Source organism: Ambystoma mexicanum, chromosome 11 (genome assembly GCF_040938575.1).
Source record: "Ambystoma mexicanum isolate Mex_15411 chromosome 11, UKY_AmexF1_1, whole genome shotgun sequence".
NCBI lineage: Eukaryota > Metazoa > Chordata > Amphibia > Caudata > Ambystomatidae > Ambystoma > Ambystoma mexicanum.
The window spans coordinates 1224334688-1224348509 of NC_090934.1; the positions used below are offsets into that span (position 1 = coordinate 1224334688).

Consider the following 13822-nt stretch of genomic DNA (forward strand, 5'->3'; position numbering starts at 1 on the left):
GACCCTCTTTCCGGCATATAAAATTGATTTCCTCTAAAGAGCCCAGCATTCTCTCCCTGGTTGATCATCTTGGTTTTAAACCATGTATTGACGACTCACATTTCTTTGATACATAATGGATTTGTTTCATTTTTCTCTCCATCGTGGGGTGTATGCACTCCTTCTTTGCTGGTGTTATTTGCAGGCAATTTATTTTGATTGTTGTCGTTATCTGATCATACCTTCCACATTAGTTGCTCAAATAAAATGTTTAGTAATTAAGAATATTCAATGCCTTGTTTTGGACGAACCGAGCATTTAATTTGTATTCAAATGTATCTCATGAATATTAATAAGGGGGTATTGTGAAAATTTGACATGGATCCGGCCCTCTGTGCCTGGAGTTGGACAACCCTGACCTACAAGATCAATAGAAAACGCAGCCCTTCACTGAGGCTGTCAAATATGCAATGTAACAACTGTTCATAGAAAGGAGTGTGTTGCCGGGCAGACCAATTACATTCTGGAATGAGCACCATTCACATATGGCACTTGCAGCATACGTCAGACTTTTGTTATCAGTGCCATGGCCTCTTAGCGCAGGCCTAACATTTTCTGCAATTTGCCACATAGCATTTGTGTGTCTAATCCTCATTATGGTAACCTAGGAGCATGGGCTGCTAAGAAAGTGAAGATGGTGGTCCCCAGTTGTATACAGAAAGAGTTGGTTATATGTGATTATACCGACCACAATTACAGAGTGGTAAATTTAATCACAGACAAAATACCAACATTTATTTTTGTTTTTTATTTGGGGGGGGGTCCCCATTCGTTTACCCTTAAAACACCACCCCAACCTGATCCTGACTCATTTTAAGCCCTTTACCCCAGTACCCTTTATTTATTTAATTGTTTGCAGTGTTTTGCGGTATTATGGTCCACTCTGAAAGTTACCACTCTGTAATGTTTTAGATACATTGACTAGATACCAAAGAGATATGTAGTAGATTTTATAAAACTTCCCTTGAAGGGCCATCCAACATAATTCTCGCCACAAAATATAATGCTGCCTCCAAATGTTTAAAAAGGTATATTTTCCCTAACCCTCACCGTCTGAAAGATTTTCACATTGTCAAGGTACCAAACCAAGCTCTGAGCCCCCGATTTCATCAGATATTTGCGCAAGTGCTTCAGTGGATTCCTTCAATCCTTAGCCTGGAAAGGGAGAGAAAGAAATAACAAGATTTCAGTTTTTTGGTCCTCCGACTGTTTCAATAGCTTTGCAGCTGTCTACCTAGCCAAAGCAAAGAGGGATGGATGGCTGAAAGGTTTAGAATGAATCTTACACCTCTGGCAATTGCTCTGGGAAGTCCTCTAGACCATCAATCTTCACCTGGCAAGCCATTACAGAAAGGAGAAAGACCATATGCAAATCGGACTTGGGCCCACACCTAAAGGGGCAGTCCAGCCCGAACTGCTAGGTAACATCGCTTCTACACAAGACCACAAGCTTCCCCAAAGATATTTCAGCCTCATTGGGCATCATCAGTGAGGGGAGTAGCTTGGGTCTCTAGGCCCAGCAGGCAAGGGACCCACATCTGGGAATGCCTGTCCCACTCGCGTGACCAGGCAAAAACTCTCTACCTAGCCAGCATAGGGAACCAGCCCAAGTGGGGCAATACAAAGAGCAAGGTTCCAAGAACTTACCAGTGGCAATGTTGAGAACCTGTTAAATTTAAGAAAAGGAGTGGAGGTGTAGTCTCACTAGGAGACTGGTCCATTAGCCGTGCCTGCTGGAGACCAGAGTGGGGGTCAGGGTTCTAGCAGAGTGCAAGGTGATTTTTATACCCGCCTTTTCCTTTTCTTGTCTTTCCTTCCCCCCTCCACTAGGACTGCTCATCGCCAGATTGTTGGGCACAGTTTCCATCAAGTCTTTCCCCGGAAGTTGGGGAATCACATGGGGAATCATTAAAAGACTTTCTTTAGCCACGACCCTTTCCCGTGCGCTGAATTTGAACTGCGCTCAGTTGCCGGCAGATGATGATCATTTTGGGTACTGCGCGTCTGCTTTGGCTGCAGTATTAGTGTGAGACACTAGTATCGTTGAGTGTGGGTGCTTCCCAGGTTGAATACAGACGTCTATTTCTTTCTTCAGTAGATTGTGCCCTTGCATCAATTGTCCTTACAGCTTTGAAAAGATGAAAACATGTGTTGGCTGGTATTGTGTTATTGAAAATGGTATCACGGTCTAAATACACGGCACAGATAGTGGGGTTTAGAGGCCCCTATGAACTACAGAACTCTGCCTCTGGGCAGGACTGGCTCTGGTTTCGGCCCTAGTAGGCCTCCTACCCCATCCACAGAGGTATCCCTGTCCCCCCCCCCTGACAGGGTCAAGTCCATCATCCTGTCACACTGTCCTATTTATAATCACATTTAAGTAGAATTTTTTGGCTGATTTCACATTATTTATTTATTTGTTTGTATTTATAAAGCACTCACACCGCCCAGGTACATCGAGGCGCTGATACTGGAAGATATCTTAGTTGCAACACAGAGGTGGCCATCGGTTACATACATTGGAAGTGCTGTAATAATGGAGGCTATTATTACCCAATTTAATGGTATTTAATGTAACATTGGACTTGATGATGGGCTAGGTCGGCCCTGGGATTCACACCTGTGACAGAAGGCTGCACATAGATCTCTGCAGTAAGCGCTTTACTCAGCCGAGCAACCTTGCTGGCATTTACTCATTAATTCACAATTTCATTGGGAAGGAGAGGATATTCCCTGCTCTTTGAACCCTGGAAGCAGGCCCCTCTGGAGTAAACGTCAGTAGACTGGAGGATGTTGTTTTATGCTTACATTTGCAATGAGTGTCTTGTGCCCCATGCTGTCTGCACTCACATTGCTGAGTGCATCTTTGTGATGTCACCATGTTGTGCACGTGTGTCTGCAGTTGTTGTGCTGCACTCCTGTGTCTGTTGTCCCAATGTTGCATATAGTTGTGGCTATAGTGATCCAGTTGCATGCATCTGTCTCCAGTCCCCATGCACGTCTCTATAGTTCACATGCTCCATGCACTGTTTTCAGTTACCCTGCTGTGTGCATGCGTCTGCAGTCTCTATCCTGCATGCACGCGTTTAGTCTTCAAGCTTCATGCACTTGTTTGCAGTCACCCTGCTGTGAGCATGTGTCTGCAGTCAGCATGTTGTATACGTAGCTAAAATGCATGCTTCCAGTATGTCTGCATCACCATCACACTAGCTTTTGGTTTGCCGATATGGTAATGGTGTCACTTACCCTTCACGGTTTTGGCGCAGTTGGTATAAGTATATTCCCAGTGCTGCATGTTTGTCTGTTGTTGTAGTGCTGCATATGTTGCTGGTGCTTCATTTGCATCTGCAATGGTTTGCCTCAATGCACCCAGGTACCGAACAATCAGCCTCATTCTGACCCTGCCGGTATCCTGGCGGTGGAGCCGCCAGGTTCCTAACATTTGGTACTTACCTCTACCGGCACTCGGTCCGGCAGCATTGCCGCTGGATTACGAGTGCCGATGGGACAGTGTTCATCCCCATTCATGGTGTCCCATACGACGCCATGAGGGGATTTGCCGTCATTACTGCCACCAGCAATGCCGGTGGCGGTAATGACAGCTTTTATTGCTGGTAGGGTGCCTGGTTAACATCCAGCTTGTAACGCAGGTGCCCCACAAGCAAACCTGTAGTTGGGTGGTCCAGTAAAGTGCTGGTACCCACAAATACCGGGATGTTTTTATCGGACCGCTTGTCTTGGAATGAGGCCCAATGTGCGGGTTTGGCAGGCACATTTATGAGTGCAGTCCAATTGGCGCATGCGGTTTCAGTCTTGTGTGCTTGTGTATTCTTAAAGTGTCTGTGTGGGTGTTTTCAGTCGCAGTGCTGCACGTCTGCGTTTCTGTCTCAATGCAGCAAGTTGCATGTAACACCGTGGCTGCTAAACAACTGGGGCTCAACTCTCCGCCGTCCATGCATGGGAAATGGTCTATAACAAAAGCAAAACAACCTTTGGTTAAAAAACCTGGGCGTTAAGACTGAGCCACAGCTAAATTTGGAACTGCATATCTCCTCTGTCTTCGAGATCGGTTATCACCACGTACAGCAAGCAAGATACGTCACTTCGGAGATCAGGCCACCTTGGCTAACTGTTTTAGATCAGCCCACCTACACTATTGTAACGCCCTGTATTTGGGCCTTCCAAAAACTTCATCAGGAGGTTGCAGAACCCCAAAATATACCTCCACATTACTTACTGAAACATAAGGCGTAAGCATAACCCCCAGCTCTATGGGAACGCAAGTCCGCCTAGTCCATAAGGCCATGTGGTTAGGTCCCAAGGCATTAAATGCACATCAACTTATATTCTTAAGAAACAAATCCTCCCAGTCAAGGATTCCCATCTTCTAAAGACAAAAAAAAAGCTCCATTGAAGAAGGCCACCATTGGAGGTCGTTTCTTCTTTATGCTGGCTGCCAAACTTTGGAACAGGTTTCCAACAAATAAATACACCATCTCGGATCAGTTCTCAGAAAGGAAATGAAAACTGCTTGCATTCCCATGTAGACCCGGTTTTCGTGTGAAGAATGACTGTATTGGTAGCACTAAAATGCCTTTTGGTGACCGATCCCTTCCTAAAGGCATATACATAGAAACATTGCACTTTGATGTGTAGCGCTCGCCCCTTAGTGATGCACGTTTGTGCAGCAGCAGTTCCAGCGGTGAATGCTCGGGTGCATGCAGTCAGAATGCTGAAAGCTTGGGGGGCGCTGTTGAGCAGCCGAGGAAAATGGCTTTCTAGCCCGAGAGCTCCGTTCCTGCCCACCAGTATCTGCTGAATATCGGCGCTAATCCTCAGGATATTGCACCAATACTTCGGTCGGTGAGGCGGGACCGCTCACGCTGCACTACGCACTGCTTCTGAGACGCCGCATGAGGAGTGGCTCTTCCCCCAGCAACAGCTGCTGCTTCTGCCGGTGGCGGTCGCTGGACGTGGCTGCTGCCCTCCCGCCTACCCCGGCGACCCTCTGCTGATGCGGACCCTCAGCACCAACCGAGATCCTGCCAACACGGCCCCTGTGCACTCCCGGGCTGGGAGCCGCTGGGCCGCCGCGTCTCTGTGGTCTGCCGATCACGGCACCTGCCTCCGGCCGGCTGCGGCTCCCGCCCTTATTGGCCCCGGATCTGGTCCTGGCTCCTGCGAGCGGAGCGTGGCCTCCTCGGTAAGCATACGGGCCCGGCCGCCCTGGAAGCTGCAAGGTGGGTTTAGTGACCTAAACTTTGCCCCTCCACCCAAGGGGGGGCCCTTGAACTACCCAGTTACCCACTCCCCATCTGGAGGAATGACGCCACGGAAGCTTCCCTGCCCCCCCCCGGAATCTCTCCGCCCAGGACACGCTGTAGCCCCATGCTGCAGACACTGGAGCCTGGGGTCCACCTCCCCGTTGTCACCATTTACGTTTGGGAAGAATAGCATCCAGCCTGGCCTCGCCCCATGAGGCTCCAAATATCCTTGTGCTGCACTTCACCTGATTTGGAACTGCGACGTTGTGGGGGCCGCCGCCGGGTGAGTCCCCCACTCTAGAAAAGGGCACACCAGTGGGTGTACGGCCCCTCTCCTGTCTCCCTAACGCCTCATTGTCCTGTACACCCAAGCATACCTCGAAGAGACTTTGATTGCACAGAGCTCGCTGAACCCAGCGTCCTGCACTCCCCTGGCTCCTCTTTTCCTGCGGGGACCACGCCATCGCTGCCGCGCTGCATGCGGACCTACTCCGCTCTGCCTGGTCAATACTAATCCTACTGCCCTGGAGCTACTTACGGGCTGCGCCTCTGTCCGCCCCTCGCAGACCCACTCTCCGGCCATCATTAACCCTGGCGAGTCAGTCGCTATTCCTGCCACAGCAATGCCCAGCAACGCGTGGGCTGTCACTAAAGTAGGCGCTATGGACTGGTCTGCCAGGGCGGCGCCTGGTACTGACCAGGCATCCTCTTCTGTGACCCATGAGGATGGTGGGGTCCTGCCGGTCCACCCGCAACCAGACGATCTGTGATGATGGAATCTATGGCGAAAAACTTTGCTGCCTTCCATGAAAAGCTGGATGACATCAATGCGAATGTAGCCTCCCTGAAATCGAAAATCGACCAGCATGGTGCCAGGATCATCAAGGCGGACCAAAGAATAGGTACTAATGAAGACTGCGTTTATGCCCTACAAAACACAGTCACGGAGCTAGTCCGAGACATGAAACAGGTCAAAGCTAAGTGCGATGACCTTGAATCGAGATCCCGAAGAAATAACATTCACATAGTAGGGGTTCCCGAAGCTGCACTGAAGGGCCGCATGGAGCCGGCGGTCGAACAACTCATCAAAGACCTCCTTGACAACCCCGAGCTCTCACCATTCTTCACAGTAGAAAGAGCACATTGCTCCCTGGCACCGCAGCCTAAACCGGGAGACTTTCACAGACCTATAATCGCTAAACTACTGAGTTATAAGGACAGGGACCACATACTCCTCTTGGCCAGAGAGAAAGGAGAACTAAGGTTCGACTCAAACATCATCAGGAATTTCCCAGAATTTTCGGTGGGTGTGCAGATGGAGAGACGCCAATTTGGGGGAGTGCAAAAGATGTTACGGGACAGGAAAATCGAATGTGCAATGCTTTTCCCTGCATGTCTAAAATTCACCCACCGCAACAAACTCTACTTTTTTTACAGTCCCTGATGAGGCGGTTAAGGTCATTGAGGCGCAGATCCCACTGTGGGACCCCCCGCAGGAACCGATGGATGACGTCTAATGCCAGACGCATGCACTCCTTGTGGATCCCCATTAGCTGCGGTGAACTGGCCATTGACTCCCCCGTGTGGCTAAAGGTCCCCCCTCATTGTCCCACTGCGAGCCTTCCGTGGCCCTACACTAACATATTGGGAACACTGCTCCCTGGGGGCGGGGGGGCGCGCGTCTAGATCGCCTGGTAACAATGCCACACATGGGGCCTGTGCACTATATGCCAAGCTCCGCCGTCATGTCCTGGCTCACAGCAGTTCTAGCTATGACCTTGATACCCTAGATTATGCATATCATCGCTATGCAACCTTACTTTCATCAGCCGATCTTCAGATTTATGGTGTATTATTGAAACTTGTATTACTACATGTGGGCAGAACGGCAGCGGCAGCCCCCACTGCAGTTGCAATACCCTCTGAGTCTAAATGTTTGTGTTTTAGCCCTGGTTGGGCAATTTCTCAGGCGCTGCCGAGTTGGGGATGGCACACAGTTGTTTACTTTAAGGGTGGGTATCTACACACTGCTAGTTTGTGCAGGGCGGTGGTGGAGGGGGGTGAAGAAGTTGGGGTGTTATATACAAAATGGCGGGAAAGTTGGGACCGGTTCTAAATGGAGGCACTCTTATGCCATTGCAGCACATGGCGTTTGTCAGAGACAGATCCTTTGCTAGGGATGTCCCGTAAGTTATCTATATGGCGATCAAAATGATGACATGGAATGTTCGGGGGCTGACGAATTTCCGAAGTCTCGTCTGATCGCGGCGCGGCTTATGCACAAAGACACAGGGTCAAGGTCCTCCTATTGCAGGAGACATGCGCTTTGAAACACTTATCATCAAACGTAGCACAGGCCTTGGGCCTCAACAGATACTATACCCAATACTCCACTCAAGCTAGGAGAGTTCTGACCCTCATCCACAAGTCGGTAAACTTCATACATCCCACATCGACACAGAAGGCAGGTATGTGATTCTTCACTGCACTTTGGCTCACGAAGAATGCCTGCTGGTCAACTCATACGCACCCAACACTGACTCCCCCGTGTTTATTGATGAAGTGACCGCCATTCTTATGAGATATCTAGACGTCCCCATCAAGGGACATGAATTTGATACTTGATAATGTCCTGGACAGAACAACAACCACTCGCAGAGCCACAACTCGAGCGGCCAAACGACTCCTCATGCACATGGACTCTCTGAATCTACATGATATATGGAGAACGCTCCATCCCCATGAAAGGGACTACAATTTCTATTCAACGGTACATGATAGTTCCTCAAGAATAGATCTGTTCCTCTTGTCTGGTAACCATGTGGGTAGGGTTTTAGATGTCAGGATCCTCGCACGCACGCTATCTGACCACTCCCCTGTGCTCCTACAGATCCAGCTCGGCAACACAATGTCGCCACGACCCGCCTGGCACTTTAAATCTGACATTGTCTTTAAAGCTGAGATCCTAGCGGACATAACCACATTCTTTGAAAATAACAGAGCGTCTGACACATCTGAAGAGATCAGATGGGAGGCATTTAAGGTTTACATCAGAGGGATGTGCATCTCTAGGGAAGCTGGAGTCCTGAAATCTATAAGGCAAGCCCTAAACAACTCAGAAACCAAGCTTAAAGCCCTAGAACAGGAGTACCTCTCCACACCGACCCCAGTAACCCTTGCTAAGATCAGAACAGAACTGGAACAGTTTGAGTTGCATGCCTCGAGCGAGGTGCAATATTATGCTCGCCCAGTTGCTGCCCGCAAATATGGGGAGGGAGACAGACCGGGTAGAACCCTGGCCAGGCTGGTGCGGGCAGAGGGTGGTAAGACCCGCATTGATAGCATTATAGACAAAAAAGGGTTAAGGCACTGGTCGGACCAATCCATTCTAGACACATTCGCCAGCTTTTATGCCAATCTATATGGTCCCCAGCCTGAACACTAAGCTCAGGACTTGCCCAGGACTTGGATGACCTGCTGGAAAGCATTCCTATGACCCTTATTTCCCAGGACACCAGAGAACGACTTGACACTCCGTTCACCTTGGATGAGATGGTCCAGGTGATTTCAGACCTTCCCTAAAACAAGGCTCCTGGCCCTGATGGGCTCACCTCTGAGTTCTATCAGGAGCATGTGGCCATACTAGCACCTGCTTTACACGGGGTTTGGGCCGAGTCACTTCGATTAAACATCCTCCCCTCCTCCTTAAGAGAAGACTTAATAACACTCCTCCCCAAACCTGGGAAACCCCCAGACGAGTGCAGGTCCTACAGGTCCCTATCCCTTATTATTACTGACATGAACATCTTTGCCAAGATAATCGCAAACAGGTTTCTCCCATTCATGCCCCATATGGTCCACGCCGACCAAAGTGGATTCGTTCCCGGTCTATCCACGGCACTTAACACCCGCCGCCTATTTAACGTGATGTCCAGAATTGATCTGAACGCTGATGCAGTGGCGGTAACACTAGACTCCCAAAAAGCTTTTGATATGCTCTCATGGCAATACCTTTGGGCCGTGCTGGAGAAAATGGGAGTTGGGCCAAATATGATCTCCTATATAAAACTTCTATACACGGGTCCACTAGCCAGGGTGCTTGTAAACTCTGTTCCCTCCTCTCCTTTCACGCTACACCGAGGTACTCGCCAGGGATACCCATTCTCCCCCATCCTTTTTGCGCTTGCTATCGAACCCATGGCTGATCATGTAAGAGGGCGTCACATCAATAAAGGCATCCGGTTACAAGACACGCCAGAAATCGTCTCACTTTACGCGGATGACGTACTCTTGTACTTCAGAAACCCCTCCACATTCCTAGACCTGATCATCCGCGACATTACCAAAAGAAGTACGTACTCTGGTTTCACCATCAACTATTCTAAATCAGAAATCTTCCCTCTTACTATAGCAACTCAACAACCGGCATGTGAGTACCCCCTACGATGGTCCCCGGGTGGTATCAGGTATCTCGGGGTGCAGGTGTCGCCAACCAAATCTTCCTTACTAGCGGACAACTACAAAGCTATGGCACAGCTCGTTGTGTCCAAGTTCTCCAAATGGCGCAATCTACCGCTATCCCTTGCGGGCAGACTCTCCCTAATAAAGATGATAGTGGTCCCAAGCTCCTTTACATCTTCACTAACGTACCAGTCTGGGCTGGGAAGCAATACTTTAAGAGGCTCCACTCGGAGTGCGCCCAATTTCTCTGGCACTCTGGTTCGGTCCGCAAGAAGTGGCAACACATGACTTTACCCTATGAAAAAGGGGGGCTCACAGCCCCAGACCTCCATCTGTACTGGAACGCGGCACAGACCCAACACCCCACCCATTGGTACACGTTCCAGAATCCGCCCCCGCATGTAAGACTTGAGAAACTGGCTGGGGGGGGAGGGGGCAACATCATGACCTTATTACTGCACCGCACATTCCAAACAGACGCCCAGGCCGACCCGGTGGCCACCACAATCAGGGCTTGGAATAGCATCCTGCGCCCCGAGCAAGAGCAACACCCATACTATAAGTGGCTTCCCATATGGCAATTTCCGGACTTCCCCCCACACACGACCAACACCTCTTGCGACACTGGGAAAATCTGGGCTATCGAGCCCTAGCTACCTCTTCCCCAATGGTACGTTTGTTACCCCTCAAACATGGCGACCAGAACACTCCAACTCTCTGCTGGAGGTGCTACAGTACTACAGGCTTAGAGCAGCGGTATGAGCTATGTGGCCCTCGTACCCAGACGAACCCCCAGACTCACCTGAACTCCAATATATAGCAAACTCTGCATGCGGCAAGGGCATAATATCCACTTTGTACAAAATGCAGCTGGAGAAAACAGTGGACACATCTCTCAAACCACGAGAAGCATGGGCTAGGGAGCTTGAAACGGAAATAACTGATGAAATATGGAGCAAAATGTGTGCACACACGCGCAAAGTCTTCCTTAGCGCCAGATTCTGCTGCATACAATTCAAACTCCTCAACAGGCTCTATTACACACCGTACAGAGTAGCGAAATGTACACGCACCCGACTCACACATGCCCTAAATGCAAATCCAGCGAAGCAGATCACATACACATGTTCTGGTCCTGTGCTGCGCTAAACACGATTTGGGTGGCTGTGGCGGAGGCGCTCTCTCTGAAATAATTGGCTCCCCGGTGGAGCTGGACCCACTAGCCCTGTTGTTTGGTATCTGGGTTGGGGAAAATGTAAGGAAAATGTCAAAATTCTTAAATATAAGTGCCATCGTTGCCAAAATATGTATATTGCAATGCTGGAAAGGCCATAACCCCCCCACCCTCATGATGTGGCTGAAAGCCCTTACCTGGGTACAAATGTGTGAAGAAGAATACATCGGATCCCTACCAATGTCATCACGCCCCAAAAACGTGTGGTCAGAATTCTGTAGCTACCTGAACAATAGAGACGAAGTGGAATGGAGGTCTACCCCCCACCCCACCGCCCACCCTCACAGCCCAACATACCATGTGAAGTGTGACTCTCCTTCCTTTTTTTCTTTTTGTGCCTCTCCAAGCCGTCAACCTTCCCCCAACCTGGGTTGTCAGATATAGTCACTCTGTACTGCCTTTGAATGATGTTATGTTGCTTGCTTATTGCTATGTAATCTCTGCTGTGCCTGTCTTAACTTTCTGCCAATAAAAAAAAAGAATGCTGAAAGCTTGCATGTCTGTTAATCTCCCTGCAAAAATGTCTCCTGACAAAAAAGTCGGCGTTTTTTGCAGAGACATTATTACGTTGAACAGGCGGGGGACACCCCTGCAAACACTGCTTTTTTTTTTTTTATTGAAAGGGAGCAGGGGACAACCCCGCAACCCGTCCCCATACATACTGCTACCATATACAATGTCGCCAATGGCTTTTCCTGGCATCATTATGAATGGGGACATTATTACCTGATACAGTCTGTTGTCTCTTGGGGGGCTTGTGTCTCCTTTTCTTTAATGCGCGATTCCTTGCACCCCAGGTTACCGCACCTACTGCCACTTCCTGAAGATCGAGGCCAGCCAGTCGCACCCCATGATGAGAACCTTTTGCTTCTTGCTGATGCAGCCGAGCAGCTACGAGGGGCCACCTGGGCAGAAAGCGGGTGATGTGGAAGAAGGTGACTCATTTCTTCTAATGCAATACAATGATTAATGCATCCTTGCAATGACTTGTGTGATTAGACGGATTTGCACGGTTGTCCATGAATTAACTGAATTTTTAAAAACAAAATGGAGAAATGGCCACATTTTTTGGGCCGCAAAACCAAAATTACTACTTGCTTTTTGCACTTTTAAAAAAAAATAATGCAGGGATACACCCCCCACACACCCTGAGCTCCCCACCTTAACTAATGCCCCTAGCCGACCCCACACTTATATTTAAATAAAAATGTACATAGATTTCGAAATAAATCAGCCAAACAAATTCAGTAATTTCTTCCTCCTCTTGTGGGATTCGGTCATTTCTACGGATACCGTCCATTTCCAGGTCCATACAATTGCAACAACTTGATATATATGTTTATGGGCATCGGATGCCGTTAAATGCTGATGCGTGTTGTGCTGAATTTTCTGGCCCTTCTGGGTAATGTCATAACAGCACATCTTGGACTGTATTCCACGCTTGTGAAGTTAGTGATCTTGCCCCAGAATTCTCTATTGAACAGTTCTAGATTCCCAGATTTTTGGGGCATTGTTGCAAGATGTGGATTTCGTTCTGTACAGTTCCGCATCAGACAGTTGGCAGATCCGTTGTGCTTTGCTTTCCATGCCTCCATATCTGTGATTTACCATTTTGGAACTCTGATCAATGATCACTGACTCTGTATGTGTATAGTCTCTTTGACTGTGGATTTCCTCTTCATCATTAAGTCCTATGTTACAGCTATAGAGCTTTACTTTTTCCATCATTGCGTATCCATCAGTCTCCCTCACCATATCCTTTTAACCCCACCAATCCTGATCTCTTAATGTCAGATTGGTTTCAAAGATCCTGGAGACCCAGGTCAATCATGTTACATTGTTGGGACGCACCATCAATCATGCAGCATTGGGAATTCTAAAACGGGATGAAAGACCAATCCAAAGATCCTTTTCTGTTGGCCATTGTACTCCTGATTTGAGAATGGATATGTTCGATTTTATTTATATATCTAGATCTATATATTACCCAATTATGTTACTTGGTATTTGTAAAGTGCAAAATAACCAATCGTTTGAGATGTTGTCCCGCTTGGTGCCGTGACTCTGACGAGAACTTGGACTTTTCTTCTCCACAGGCATCCAGCTGATGCAGTCCAAAAAGCCACTGATGAAAGGAGTCCTGTCCAGGCAGAGCCGCACGCGGTGGTGGTTGGCCTACACCCTCCTAAACAACCCATCCCTCCTGGCATTTAGGACATCTCGCCTTCGTCTAGCTGGGTCTATGCCCAATGGGATGCCGACAGTGGAGCCCAAATGAGAACGGCCACCAGATGTCGCTCAAACTGAGAGAGAAAATGTAGAGGGGTGAGACTCTTTAGGTAGTTTCCAGCCTTGGACACTCCCCGTTGGCGCTCTGTGTTACACCAGGAGAGGAGTGTTTTCTCGCTGAACTTGACGTGATATTGGATTCCTGTTCTTACTCAAATGCACCTTAGAATCAACAGCCAGACACTGTATATGAATGGTAAAAATTATTAAAGCACTGCCTCCGAAGAAGACCGGACATTCCAGGTGGCTCTTTATTCTACTTATCTGTAAGAAGTGGCTGACTTCACAGCGATAGAATATCTCCAGGTCCTGAGTTATGTCTAGGTCATTGGGTGCTCTTGAGGAGGACAAGTGTTACTTAAGAATTGCAGACATGCTTGTAGATGGGACATCCCAGATACATATCCACTTCCATATGTGGACTCAAATTAGGTTTGGCATCATAAGGTCAGACAAGCCCACATCTGACATCCTAGCCTAATGAGCACTAGAACATGCACTCCGCGAATAGACCAATCCGCACGTGTTAAACAAA

The 13822-nt window shown here is 48.6% G+C and overlaps 1 protein-coding gene across 2 annotated transcripts in view; it reads left to right on the forward strand.

The window, feature by feature from the left end:
* The window catches only part of STRA6 (signaling receptor and transporter of retinol STRA6), a 336152-nt gene extending 322637 nt beyond the window's left edge, over positions 1-13515 (forward strand). For both annotated transcript variants that reach the window (XM_069624589.1, XM_069624590.1), the window contains exons 17-18: positions 11796-11933; positions 13095-13515. In XM_069624589.1, coding sequence (XP_069480690.1) covers positions 11796-11933; positions 13095-13276 — 320 coding nt within the window. In that variant the 3' untranslated portion in view covers positions 13277-13515. The remainder of the gene's footprint in view (positions 1-11795; positions 11934-13094) is intronic.
* The last annotated feature ends 307 nt before the right edge of the window (positions 13516-13822 follow it).